Source organism: Phoca vitulina, unplaced genomic scaffold, assembly GCF_004348235.1.
Source record: "Phoca vitulina isolate PV1807 unplaced genomic scaffold, GSC_HSeal_1.0 scaffold38, whole genome shotgun sequence".
Taxonomy (NCBI): domain Eukaryota; kingdom Metazoa; phylum Chordata; class Mammalia; order Carnivora; family Phocidae; genus Phoca; species Phoca vitulina.
Window position 1 is genome coordinate 15,955,313 of NW_022589741.1, and position 14,315 is coordinate 15,969,627.

At 51.6% G+C, this 14,315-nt stretch overlaps 1 protein-coding gene across 1 annotated transcript in view; it reads left to right on the forward strand.

Annotated features, from left to right (window-relative positions):
• Positions 1-14,315, forward strand: part of POU2F3 (POU class 2 homeobox 3) — a 73,644-nt gene that overhangs the window by 6,227 nt on the left and 53,102 nt on the right. The window contains exon 2 of the mRNA XM_032427954.1: positions 452-520. Within this exon, the coding sequence (XP_032283845.1) occupies positions 452-520 (69 nt within the window). The remainder of the gene's footprint in view (positions 1-451; positions 521-14,315) is intronic.

A 14,315-nucleotide genomic window follows, 5' to 3' on the forward strand; every position in this document is an offset into this window, starting at 1 on the left:
GGGGGGGGGGGAAGGGAGACGGATATTTCTTATGCTACTTAAAATAAATAAATAAATAAGTCTTCCAAATCCCAAAGGCAATGAGGATTGAAAATGGGAAGCATTCTCCCCCACCCCCCACCTCACCGTACCCCTCCCCTTGTTAAATTTTTACCAACTGAGCCTGGTGATTGAAGGAAGTGACAATGAATGATGCAAAAGGTGAGAGATCCCACAGTAACAGCAGAGAAGGGGAAAAGAAAGGCCAGGGAAAGGAGGCAAGCCTGGGAGGAGGGGATTTGTGCCCTGAGCTTATGAATATTCTAATGGTTGTATGTTCGGGAATCAGGAATTTGGAAGTCTGATGGTTGTTGTAATTACACATTCATCTTTGCTGTTTAGTTAAAGCCACATATGTCATAGCAAGAAAAATTGTGACCTGTTATTAAAATCAGTTGTGTTTTCCCTGCAGATATCAAGATGAGTGGGGATGTAGCAGATTCCACGGATGCTCACAGTGCCCTCAGCCAGGTGGAGACAGGTAAGGGTCTTCTCTTCTGGGGAATGAAACAAGAAAGTACGGGTGGGAGCGAGTTGTTGCAAATCATCATGGAACAATGCGGTATCTTTTCTTGCTCAGTCTTTCAGCCAATCAAACCCCAAAGCTGGGGCTTAGGCAATGAAGGAATTCCCTTAGAGACATAGGATGTGACCCTGGAGGCTTTGAACAGTAGATATTGGTCTAGAGGGGGACAAAAATCCCTGGAACTAGGCTAGGAAAGGGCCAGATCCTGAAAAACAAAATGGAAACAGGAAAGTTAGGGAGATCAACTTCTTGATGTGCCATTCCAACACCCGTGGAAGCAGCAGGCTGTGGTCCTAGCCGCTCTGACTGATGGAAAGCACTGTGTGTCTTCAGTAGATGGGGACCAAGGCCTTTTAACCCCAGATTTCTCAACAGGCCTACTCAAGGAACCAGCCAAAGAGGCCCGTGCGCAAGTCTTCCTCTTCCAAATTACATGCATGTGGGTGGTAAATAGACCCAGAAAGAAAGGCTCGGTGCCTGGAAGATGACTTTGCTTTGTAAAGAAGAGAAAGAGGGCAGCAAAGAATTGAGAAGAAAGTTTCATAGCTCTCTGCTTTTAACTCCATAGCCCAAGCTTTGCTTTGAAAGCTCCATATAATTAAAAAGAACTTAAAGAAATATGAGTATAAATTGTAACACCACCCAAATAACTTTAATAGCCTTCCAACAAGACCTCAATTAGTCTTTCATCTGGATCATTAGAGACATAGAAATTAGAAGTGGAAGAGAATCAATGTCCCCCAGAGCTAAACTCTTTTCCCAAGTCTTCAGGTGCAGTCTAATCCCATTCTTGAAGCTTGGGTCAGGGGCAAGATAATTGGGGGTCCTGTGGAGGGCATCTGCAGGATACACTTACCATAAACTTTTCTGCCCCACAATTTAATATTAAAACAATCCTATTGCACAGGTAACAATACATGTTAGAGCTGTAGGTTCTATGGTTTTCTTTGTGAGTAGGGAGAGCTGGGCTAGGAGACTCTCTGGGCCAGTTGCACTCATTTTTCAATTGACTTAATTGCTGAGTATGTTTTACTGAGAGTCTGTGGAGGGGGGCACTTGTTCTCCCCAGTTGAGAAGAAAATGTCCTCCAACCCAAAGAATCGGAGCAAGGTTTTAAAATCAGTTCAGCTGGGGGTGCCTGGGGGGCTCAGTCAGTGAGGCATCCGACCCTTGATTTCAGCTCAGGTCATGATCTCAGGGTTGTGGGATCGAGCCCTGCGTTGGGCCCCACACTCAGCGTGGAGTCTGCTTGGGATGCTCTCTCTCCCTCTGCCTCTGCCCCTCCCCCTGCTCACTCGCTCTCTGTCTCTCCATCTCAAAATAAATAAATAAGATTGTTAAAAAAGAAAATAAAATCAGTTCAGCTGGAGAGGGATAGGCAGTCTCGGCTCTGACACTCTTCCCTGGAGAAGACTCAGACTCCAGAATCCACTATCAGGAGAAGCTGGATTGCCCTTTCCTGGTAGCAGGCTGGCTGGAGCCAGTTCTGTTCACCTGGGCCAGGTCTACTACCCCAGGTGTGTGGGGACACAACTAAGAGAGTGCCTATGTGGGAAGAAGACCACACTTAGCTGGCTGGCTGGCACGGGCCTTCTGTGACTAGCTAAGCGACCGAGTCAGGGTAACCGTGTTGGGAGTGGGAAGGAGCTACATGGAACCCTAAAAGGTGAGCCAGGAGAGAGAGTGAGTTCAGATTCTGAGTGGGGGTTGGGAAGAAGAAGGTGTTAAGAGATGATCTGTGCACATTCTGGCCTCCTATCTGGAACTCTGGGAGCTATGTATAGACTAAGTTGAAGGAGAAAGAATCCAGACATAAACTAGCACTTTGGGGATCTGTTTGCCATCCCAGGGCTACTCCCAGTTCCGTATGCGACCTTTTCCCAGCTACTTTGCCTCCTTAGGAGGCAAGAACAGATGATCTTCGAAGGGTATGGATTTAAAATCACAGCCTAGCTGCTCACCAGTTGTATGATCTGCTAAGTTAGTTTAGCCTCGTCTCTTCTGTAGAGGGGGGTTAATTAATGTAGCTGAGATGACGTTTAAAGCCCTTAGCACACTGCCTGACACAATGCAGCTGTGATCATCATCCCGTCTAATGACATCTTCAAGATCCTGTGATTCTGTAGTTTACAGAAGGAGCATCGCTGCTAAGCACTTGGGGGCCCTAGGTAGCTGGGATGCCCTTCTCCCGTTCACTCCGGCCAAGGGGGTCAGCCCTGGAGGCTGGTTTTTCTCGTTTCCCATTCAAGAAATGATTCTGTGTGGGTCTTCCTCAACTCCAAGGAGACCAAGAAGTCCGTGCTCTGTGCTGTCTGGAACTTCTCCATGCCTAGATTCTTCACTTCTAGGGACTCAGCGCCGTGGCTGGTAGCATCCATACTTAGGTGATCATCAAATTACTGTATGTTTTTAAGGGCGAGAAAAAAGAGGTAGCTAATTAAAGTAACCAAACTTCCTGGAAAGTCATTCTGACTCATTTTTTTTTTTTTACAGAGAAAAGCTTATTATGAGTCACAATGGTTACCAACTTGGTTAAATGGCTTCCTTTGGATTTTTAAAAGGCAGATCCCCCTTCCCAGCAGTGCGTGAATTAGGGGGTGGTTTGTCTCTGAGTTTTAAAGGAACTACAAACAAAAGGTGACCTAGAAACCCCCAGCTCCCTGAGAGCACCTTCTGTGTTGTGTGAAATCCCCAAGGGGCACAAGGGCTGGGAGCTGGGAAAGGGAAGTTATTTCCCCATCCACACAGGCTAGGACTGCGAAGGAGGACGTTCTCAGGTCCAGACATAGACCTCCTGGCTGGCAGAGACCTGACAGGCAGCTCATTCATTCTTCCCTTTCCTCCTGCTTATAAGGAGCTGAGGCACGGACAGAGGATGAACTGCCCAAGGCCTCCGAGTGTCTTTGTGGCAGCACTAGAGTCCAGAAATCTCCTGATCCCCTGTTCAGTCCTCCTTCCCGACACCCTTGGCATCCCCCTCCCAGAGGACTGGAGCCAAGTTTCTAGATTTCTGAATCATCAGCTTTTCTATCCTTTCTTTTATGTCCCTGTTATTTTGCCTTCATTCTTGAGACTGACAACATTTTCTTTCCCTGTTCTCAACTGAGTGGTTGATAAGAATATGCAACCCATACAGCTAACCCTGGGACTTTTCACCACACGGATCACAGAGTAGCCTCAAACACAGCGGAGGACAGACATGCTGGGCACGGGAAAAAGGAGAGAAAGTCCAGCCACGTTCACGCAGCCTCTTCCCCATACCTGGGCACATGGACGTGTGCCTAGGATTTCACGTGCATCATCTCATTTCATTCTTATGATCCCTGTTTTTATCAAGGAGGAAATTGTGGCTAAAGAATGAGAAACTGACTTGCCCAGGATTGTACAGCTTTGAACCAGGAATCAAACTCAGGCCTGACTCCTTTGGATTCTTATCTTGGCTCTGCCATTACCTCTCTGCCCAGATTACTGGGCAAGTGTTTCTGCACCAGGACCTTTGGATTTGGGCTGGATAATCTCTAGGAGCTGAATCTTGAAAACAGTGTACACGTTCTGCTTTTCCAAATTCTTTGCCATCACTTTCCACGTCGTGCATTTGTGTAAAGGCTTCCCCAGAGCTAAGCCCTCCCTCGCTACCGCATCGCCCTCAGCCCCTCCCTAGTCCCTTTATTGCAGTTGCCTTCTCCGTGTCCCCTTGGACACCGCCAGCCTCCTTGCTCCATTTACCTCTGATCCTCCGCTCCGACCTAGCTGGTAGTCCTGTAACCAACATCCAAGGAGCACGCTAGTGTAGACCCTGGGCTCAAAAAGATGAAGAAACAGTCCATGTCCTCAAGGGGCTTTCCCTTCTATCACAGGAATTCATGGCGGAAGGGATGACAGTGCCAATTGTGTCTAAAAGAGCACAAACATCCAATGCATTTGGCCTTTCCAACAGTTCTGTGTGGGTAGATGGTATCATCCCACTTTGAAGATGAGGGATTTGAGGCTGATTTTCCCAAGATCCCATACCTAGCAAATGATAGAGTTAAACCTGGGTCTTTCTACTGACTTTCTACCCAAAGATGGGGGTGGGAAGACTGGGGACCAACACAGGAGCCAGTGATAGAGGACACAGGAGACTGGTAGCATCAGGAGAGGTCCCAAGATTATGGAGGGGGCACCAGCCAACAGGGCTGGAGGGAAACCAAACCCCTGGAAGGTGGGTTGATTTAGTCCAAGAGGCAGAAGACTTATCTGGGGCCAAAACATGCTTCCTGGGGAAGAGCAGGAACTCTGGTGAAATGGGGAGGGTGAGAATCTAACCTCAGAAAGAATTTTCTCCTTCCCTCTCATCCTGAGCCAGCCTCACTAAGGCACCAGTCTCCTCCCGCCCCCAACCCTCTGATGGGACACTGGGATGGGGTTGCGAACCGAGATGATAGTAGAGCAAATTCCTTGGCACCCTTGTCCTGCTCAGAGATATGGGAAGGAAGATTTCTGTGAGGAGAACCACGGGAGGGCAGGGAGCTAGAGATGAGGGAGGGACTGAGCTTTGTCAGTTGTCCATTTGGGCAGCTCCTCTCCACCCTCAGTTGTCCTGTCAGTGAGGCGGAATGGCTAACACCTGCCCCACCCTCCAGAAGGACCGCCAAGGCATCTTAGCTCTCTGGGGACCCTTTTGCCCTTCACCTGAGAACTTCCAACATGGTTTTAGGAAGGAATGGGCATGACCATGTAGGGAGTACAGATAGGCTGGTGCCTCTCATAAGGTCCCACAGGAAGAATGAGTAACTGACCCAAGACTAGAAAGTCCTTCTCAACCAATTCATTCCTCACCATCTCCACCCTACTGAGTCCTCAGGAAGAGAAGCCAAGGGTAAAGAAACTATGTTTCATCACAGCCAAGAAGTGAGGTTCTAGGCAGAAACAGGCAGAAGTCTTTTAGAGATGTGTATGGCTTTCAGTCCAAATATTTATGGAATAAAACCATTCTTTCCATGACAGAGAGGACAGCAGAAATCTAGGAAGTACTTGGGGGGGTGGGGGAGGTGAAGAAGAGTCTCCTATTCCTAGCCCTTTCTAAATGGGGTACACGTGCACACACACCCGCCCCTTTCATGATTAAATGACAGGGTGGGTATGAACGTGCTTCGCAAAGGGTGCACCACTGTACAAATACAATCCATCATCAGGTTAAAAATTATCAGAAACATTCAGGAGACAAGACAACGCTCTGTCACTGAGCCACGTGGGACATGTCTACCTGTGCCCTAGACTTGAGTTTCCTCGTTGTAATAGGGGGAGGAGGGTGCTAGAAGGGGATGGACTAGTAGTCTCTAGGATTTGCACTTGCTGACCCTGGTCCTGCACCTTCCTCTCTACCTGCTCTGCCCCTCACCTCTCTTGAAGAGGAAAATGAAGCCACAGCCCTTCCAAGTGTCCAGGGTGGGGGCCGGGGATTGATATGAATTCCTGATGGTGTAAGGACTCTGAGGATGTAGGGATTCTTGTCTATGCCTCTCTTCCTTTGGAGACATTTCAAAACCATCCCTGGAAAATGAAGGAATCTCCTGGTCTTAGAGATATTTTCCTTAAGAAAAGCTAACCCCACGATTTCTCTTGGCCCCCTATTCTTGTAGGATACAATCCTCAGTGCCTAGAAGTCGTTCTCATCTCTTTCCTGAGACCCCCAGCATAAGCCTGTTGCCTCGTTAGAGCCTTCTAAACCAGAGTGTTTCCAGTTTCTGTGCTAGGGAGATTAGAAGGTACTAACTCACTCCCCAGGCTTCATACCATGGCTCCACGTGCCAGAAATCTCGGGAGAGCAGCCTGTGGTGTCTGGAATTGCCTGTCTGCCCCTAGCAATCAGAGAACCCTCGCAAACAAAACAGCTTCAACAACTACTCTCACCTCTACCAGCCTTACCACTCACAGACTCTTGCTCATCCATGATTCCCAAACCCAAGCCCCCAGGGCAAACAAGGCAGCATCGAGCTGCCCAGATGAGCCATGGGTGACTGGGCCAGTCCTGCCTGGTGCCGGCCCTTCCTTTTGGAAGGAAGTGGCTCCCCACCACTCTTGCCTCCATCTTTGCGGTCCCCAGAAGAACATGGACCTCCTTTCTCTTCAGCCTAAGAGGGGACAAAGAGAGGGAGCCCAGTGGGGGGCATCCATGTGCTGTCTTTTACCATCCGTGTGGTTTCATCGGTGGGCATTCCTTAGGGGGCACTGCCTCTCCAACAAGCTGGGGTACAGGACCAGCTGTTCCGCTTCTGGTCTGTCCAGACCAGCACGCGGTCCCACCGCGCAGGACAGCAGGTCATACCCGCCACACACGATCGAGCTAGTCCATACCTGCCGGCGACAGGGAGAGCCCACTCATCACATGCTGGGGGCTCTTTAACATTTCTAAGTTCACTCTCTGTGTTTGTATTATCGGGTCTCAGACTTTCACAAACAGCTGGCGGAGCAGCCCTGGCCGTTTGAGCACACATCGAGGGGCCCTGTCTTAGAGTTGGCCTTGGTGTCAGAATGTCCCTGTCCTTTGGCATGCCGTGAGCGACGGGTACTTCCGACCTTGGGTATATCTTATGACCTTCACATTCCTCCCCGCCCGCTGTGGGTATCGTGGGTGTGATGCTAGAGAGATCCAGCAGGAGAGGTGGGTCCCAGCCTGTGCTCTGCGGGCAGGGGTGCGTGACCCCCCCCACCCCACCCCCACACACAGAGTGGGAGACTCAGACCACTGCCGCTTGCTGGGCCTCAACCCTTCATTAAGGCACCCCACATTTATAGCCCACCCCCCCAGGTGTGAGTAAATGCTTTTGGTCTCTTGGGTCCACCCTCTTCCTCAAGAAACAATTAGGGCAAAGAACACCTGGTGTGGAAAAGTGCTGACCAAGTGGAAAAAGAATTTAAAGAGAAAGGAGCTACCAAAGTAGGATGTGTTTTAGGGGCTTGAAGAGCAGCCCAAGTCCAGGCAACTGAAATGCAGTCCCACCTTGCCCCTCGGATCCCCATCGCCGCTCCCAGCCCACAGACAGACCCACTTACACACACTCACAAAATCTCCACCTCCAAGCCCTCCGGCCCCTGGGGGTGCATCCACTGGCAGTCTTCCCTCCTGGCAGAGGCTGCTCTTTCAAAGGCAGCCTGGGGATCCTGGGCAGGGGTTTGTGAACCTCTGCTGCAGGCACCGGGGAGACCTGATGTCAGAGTCTCAGGCCAGCATTTGCTAGTGGGGCCCCGTGTTGAAACACCTCCCCTGGGAAGGGCTTTGCCTGGAATCACCCATCCTTAGGAAAAGTTGCTGAGAGGGAGAAGCAGCTTTGGGAGGAGAGGGAGGGGATCAGAGCTGAGTGTCCTTACAAGGGAAGCTGCCTGAGGTCACCCCAGCTAGGGCTGGTCCGCCCTCGCTGGAGCCCCGGGGGTTTGGCTGGGCCGGGCGGGCTCAGAGAATGAGGCGGTAAATTTCATTTCCAGGGACTTCAGCCACTGACATTTCTGTCCCCTCCTGCCTTCTCCGTGGGCTGGTGCTCACTGGGGTGGGGGCACTTCTGGGGTAACAGGAGGGCCCTGGGAGACTCAGGGAAGGCAGGCCTTTGTGCCAAGCCAGGAGCATGGGAAACTGAGCTACCCGCATCTCCCAAAAAGCACCAGTGCAGTTGACTCAAAAAATAATAGTTGTTAATTTGCATAGCATTTTACATACAGGTTCCATGCTGGGCTTTTCATCTCCTACCATGGTGCCATGGAAGCCCCCTAGGTCTCCCCTCTCCCGCCACCTCCTTTGGGGGCCTTTCTGTGTCCTCCAGACTCCAGAACCTCCCCCACCACCACCTAGCCCATCCTTGGATTAGCCCCGGCCAGGAAAAAAACACAGCGGCTGGCCTCGCTTGGGTAGGCTCGGTCCGGTCCAGATTTGCGCCAGGAAAGCATGCAGGTGGGCTGGCAGGTCTGGGCCCTGCTGGCCACCTTAGTTAGGGGTGCCCCACCTGTCTGCTGTGGGCCACAGCGAGGCCGCTGGCAGGGGGCTTGCCCACCCCGCTCCCCCACCTGCTCCAGCTGGGAAGAGGAGCAAGCCAGAGAGCCCAGAGAGGTGCCTAAAGGAGAGGAAACCCAGTGGTTGCTATGACGATGGGGTCTTGGCACCCGATTTGCATAGGGCTATGATTTCCATACTGCAGGGTGAATTTCCATATCCCTGCCTCAAAGCCTGTTGGGGCGGGGAGGGGGAGAGGGGAGAGGTCATTTGAAATTCAAATGAGGATGATTAAGGTTTTCTTGAGGAGGGAAGCTCGGACAAAGGGGGTGAAGCCGGCTGGCACTTGTCTGCCCCAGGCTCAAAGTTATCAAAGGGAGGCAGCACTGGGCTGACTCCCTCCCACCCCTGCCTCCACAGGCCAGGGGAGAGGTGACAGAGGTCAGGCTGGGCTGGGTGCTAGTGGCCTTTGCCTCCTGGGAGAACTGGGTAGGTCCCCCTCCTGCCCCTGGACTCAGTTTACCCCTCCATGTCCTGAGGACGCTTGAGCTCAGGGCAACCATTGAGTGTGTTCTACTTCTGGACTCGAGCCTACCTCCCTCTGGTGACCACAGACTGGTCATCTCCGTTTTTCTACCCATGAAATTGGAAAAACAATCTGTACTTTCTCATTCGGCTGAGGAGATGTGAGGACAGACGGATTCTAGCCTCTACCACCCATCTGTGCTCTTAGACAATTGCTTCCCATCCTTGGGCCTGAGCTTGTGCATTGGATAACAGGTGTGACCTTGAGGGTCTCTAAAATTATTTGTAAGATGCTTGGAATGATGTGAATTGCTGCACCCCTGCCCCCAGCTCACCAAGGTGCAGTCATGAGGAGCTTAGACTTTGGAGTCAGAGTCTGTATGTGAATCCCAGCTTCTCTGCTTACTAGTTATGACCTTGGGCTAGTTACTTAATGGTTCCCTGCTCAGTTCCCTAGTCTGTAAAATGGGGATAATAATTGTACCTATCTCATGAGGTTGCTGTAAGGATTGAATGGGTCAATATTTAACTTAAACACACTTACCTCAGTGCCTGCCATAGGGTAATGCTGTTTGCTGGTATTAGTATCGGAAGCAGCAAGTGTCCACAGAGTGGGGCAGGGACTCAACAGCCGATCCAGGGAACCTCGAGTAGTAATATAGGCTGTCTCCTGAGTAGCCCTGCCTAGGAACTCATTCACTTTGGCCAACAGGCCGTTGTAGCCACTTGCATTTGGGAGTGGGAAGCCTGCTTCAGGGGAAGGGCCCAGGAGCAGCCCTAGCTAAGTAGTCGCCCCACTGAGCGCCTGCCCGGCTAGAGGGCTAGAGGGGCCAGTCACCTCCACCCCTGCGGGCTCCTCATGTGGATCCTGACTCAAGCCTGTCTTTACTTCTCAGAAAATAGGGAAATGACAGGAGGAAGGGGAGGGAACAGGTGGAGAGACCCCCTCCCCCCAGGACCCAGTGCTAAGGCACAGGCCAGGTTTAATGAGATTAGGGGACATTGCTAGTTCTGGAAAATCTAAAGGTCCTTTACTTCCTTCGAGTTTCTACAGCAACCACATGTGACGCTCCATTTGGAGATGGTGTGATGTAGTACGGACAGCCTTGCCTGGTGGACAGACGTGGGCTTGAGTTTCTGCTCAGTGATTTACTAATCAGGAAACTTGGGCAGGTTGATGAACCCCTCTGAGCCTCCTTTCCTCATCTGTGAAATGGGGATAATAAGAGCACCTACTCATAGGGTGGTTATAAGGATTAAATGCTGCATGTGTATAAAATGTTTACTGCAGAGCTTGGTGCGTAGTAAATGCTCAATAAATGTCAGCTACTAATTATTCCTTATTATTTGAAAACAGTGTTCTGCTGCCAAAATGTTTGAAAATGCTCTGATCTAGTCCTATTCTCCCATTTTATGGGGGGAGAGACTGGGGTCAGAGAAGGGGAATGACTTTCCCAAAGTCACAGTGGGGATGTGAGAGGGAGGTATCTTTAGGAACACTTTCCCCCCACCCCAGAGGCAGTATCCTCTGTCCTTTGTTTCTGTTTTGTCCTTTCCTTCGATTAAGCCTCTCCTCTCTCTCCCCAGCACCCTTCCATCAGAGGCAGCCCCTGCAGCCCCCAGAGGGGAGGACCGCCTTACTCTACAAGAAGGAAAGCAGAGAGAAAGGTGGTGGGGTCTGGGCTCCGCAGTGGGCTGTGGGACCTATAACAAGCCCCACCCTCTCTGAGCCTCTAGTCACTGGTGAAACAAGAGTCCTGTCATTCCAGCCCTGTAGACCTCACAGGCAGGTGGGGTGGGGACCACATACGAACTGGAGATGGAAATGCACAGCACAGTAGAGAAGCAAACCCAGTGCGTGTCACTGTGATCAATGTGTGTTGGCAAGGGCACCGGCCCTGGAGCCAGAACTTGAGATCCAAGTTCCTGCCCCTTCCCCCTCCGCACCCCCCACAGTGCTGGTGCGGGGACCCAGCCTCGGTTTCCTCGTCTATAGAACAAGCCATGAGGAAGGAATGAAATGAGAGCCTACCCGTGGCAGCTTTTGGACGTGTGAGTTGTTCCGCAAGTGTGAGAGAGCATCTCCTGTCCGAGCTTGCTTTCTACGCGCGCACGCCTCTGAGCCGCACAAGGTCATGTGCGCACCCACGGGAGAGCCGAGCCCAGCCACGTGGCCCTCCCAGGCATCTCCTCCTGCCCTTCTCAGCCCGCTTCACTCTGTGCCGGGAAGAGGGCTAGGGTAGAGCTGCTCAGTCTCCGACTGACCTTAAGCCTCTTTTACCTCTTCCTTCCCCAGGCTGGGCCAAGGGCAGAGTGGTGCTGGTCTGGAGTCGACCTTTAAAGAACCCCCACGGGTGTCGTGCAGGGTCAAGTCTGGGCATTGAGCTCTGGGGAGTAGTTCCTGTTGTGCCGCTTGTTACCTGTATGACCTTTAGCTCATCACTTGTCCTCTCTGGGACTGTTTCCTTCCCTGTAAATGGCAGGAATAGCACTGGGAGTCTCTAGTCCTCTTGAGCATTTAATACTCCTGATAGAAAAATCGCAGGCGAGGCGCTTCTCTGAGATGTGCTCATTAGTGCAACCAGAACCCTGGGCTTACTAACAGAGTTCTTCTTTTGGAGTTGGATTTTTCTTGTTTTCCAGGCTCAGGGGACTATGAGTTGAGACTTTGGCGGGGACCTGGCTCTTCTGGCCGCATTCCTTGCCGCAGGGACCTGAGTCCCTGGCCTGTTTTTCTGGAACTTGGTGCATCTGCCCGGATACTGCTTCCGCGTGGCCTCTGACGGTGCTGCCCACTTTGGGCCAGCAGGAGGTGAGGGGGCACTGTAGGGGAGCCCCGGGGAGTCCCATCTACAGCTCAGGCTGAGAAACAGTGGGGATTGTCAGGCCTAAACAATGAGAAGACCATGTGAGGAGCCTTTCATTTGTCAAAGAACATCATGACAGATGGCAGAGGGAGCTGGGAGGATGCTGGGCTTCCCTTCCAGCCAAGGGGTGCCATGGAGCGCCTTGTGTCCACTGTGGCTCAGCCCCAGGCTCCTGATCTGTGGGAAGGGACCGGAGAGCAAGGCTTCAGGGTTCAGTCTCACAAGGGTGTGTGTGTGTGTGTGTGTGTGTGTGTGTGTGTGTGTGTGTATGGAGAAAAGGCGTCAGTCAGGTCGCTCACCTGGGCCACGTCATGAGGAATCCCTGAAGAGATTTGCTCTACCTTAGGGTAGAGAGGAAGAAGCTTTAAATCATGAAAATTCCCAACTCCACACATGGTCAGAGGTCAAGGGCACCTGAGAGATCCCCCTGTCCTGGGGTGGTAAATGGGTTTCTTCTGGAGAGCTCATTCTGACCATCGGTGGTGGTCACCGAGGCAGGGACATTAGAACAAGGAAGAGGGTGCAGTGATGCATTCGTGACACGTCCCTGGGCATGGCTTGCACCCACGTGCATGTCTGCATTTGCTGTCTACACCCCCCGAGGTAAGGTGACTTGACTGAGGACACTGAGCTAGTGGAGAACTGGGAGTCAGATCTCCCCCAACCCCTAAGCTAGGGCTCTTTCTCCTCTCCATCCCAGGTCCTGCATCCCGTTCTTCAGGGGTCTTCAGGGGGTCCTCCTCAGGGTCCTCCTGAGCATTTCCTTGCCCCTGTAAAGGAGGTGGCAGGAATGCAGACAGAAACTTTTTTGTTTTAATATTTAAGGGAAATTGAAGGCTACGGAGATTAAGCCACTTGCCCCAAGTCCAGTGTAAAACAGCCTTTGAAGTAACCCTCGAGCTCAGTTTCCCGTGTGTTCTCTGTACAGAACTCTGACCATTAGGCAACACTGCCCGTTCCTTGGAGGAATCTCAAGTAACAGAAAAGGTAGGCATGGTGTCTGTGGGGTCCTGGAAAACAACTGCTTTGACTGGTTTAAGTGACTGAGCCGGGAAGTCTCTCCTGGTTTGCTCTGGTAGCCGGCGCCCAGGAGTGTTTCCAGGGTCCTGGGAGCTTTAAGCATGGCTCTCCCAGGAAGTGCCCACCAGCTGCCAAGTGGTCAGAAAGTGGCACTGAAAGTCTTACTGGGTTATACCGGGTGCGGAGCTGGTGAGAAGAGAAGCAGTCCAGAATTGGGAGAGGTTCAGCCCCATTGCCGAGCACTCTGCACTGTTTACCAGGCAGAAGTGAAAAATCCTGCTTGGACAGTTCTCCATTCCTGTGCTTCCACCCCCCTCACCCAGAGAATTGCTCCCCAGGCAAACTCACATCCCGGTGCTGCCAAAGCTATGAAAATCAGCAGGTCTGCTGCTCAGAGGTGGGAATGCAGAGGGCTGGTGTGTCTCCTACTGTCTGTTGTGGGCCCCCCGGGGTCCTGATAGGTTGTACCCATCACCTAACCTGGCTGAGACTCAGTCTCCTCATCTGTGAAATGGGGTGAATAATAATGCTTCATCTTCCCAAAGGCAGGGAACTTGCCCCGATGATCTCCTGAGGTCTCCCCCAGGCTCATGAGCCAGGGTTTCAAGGTGTTGGGTCTCCTCCTGCTTTCTTTCTGGAAGCCTCATGGCTCAGAGATTGCCAGGGGGCCATGAGAACCCAAAGAAGCCTGGAGAGACCCCAGTGGGTGCCCTTCCAGCTTGGCATAGATCTCACCCATTTGCCCCCAAGACCTCCAAATGGGGGATTCTAAAGCTTCCTTCTCAAGCCCTGTCTGCCCTCCCCCCTGCCTTCTATGTCCTTATCTTTTGTTTGTATGCAGAACAAACAGGACAGAGGGAAATGGTAAGAAGAGCTCTTTGGTCCTTCTTCTGCCTCGCTCTGCCTATGCTGCTTACAGGGACCAGTTTCTGGGAGGGGAGAAAAAACCTTGGTGCATTTCAACCAGCTGCATTGAATGGAAAGACTTCAGAGATGGAAGGAATTTTAGAGATTCCCTGAAATCCCCCTCTTGATGCCATCAAATTGTCCCTCGATTCCAAAACCACTTCTGTAACATCGCTGGATACAAGCAGCCCCTGGCTGAATGTTCCTAGCAATGGGGAGCTCTGACGATGTGAAATTAGTTTCACTGCTGAACCCATCCACTTTTCACAAAATTCTTCCTCCCACTGCAATGAAGCCTGCTTTCCAGCAGCTTCGCCCTTGGCCCTGCTCTGCTCTTTGCTGCTTCAGGCTAAGCTTGGTTCACTTCCATGCCAATATTTGGAGAGGAAGGAAAAGTCCACTGATATTTATTTAAGCACTTACTATGCACCAGGCACTATGCCAAGTGCTTTCCAATGTTCCCTCATTG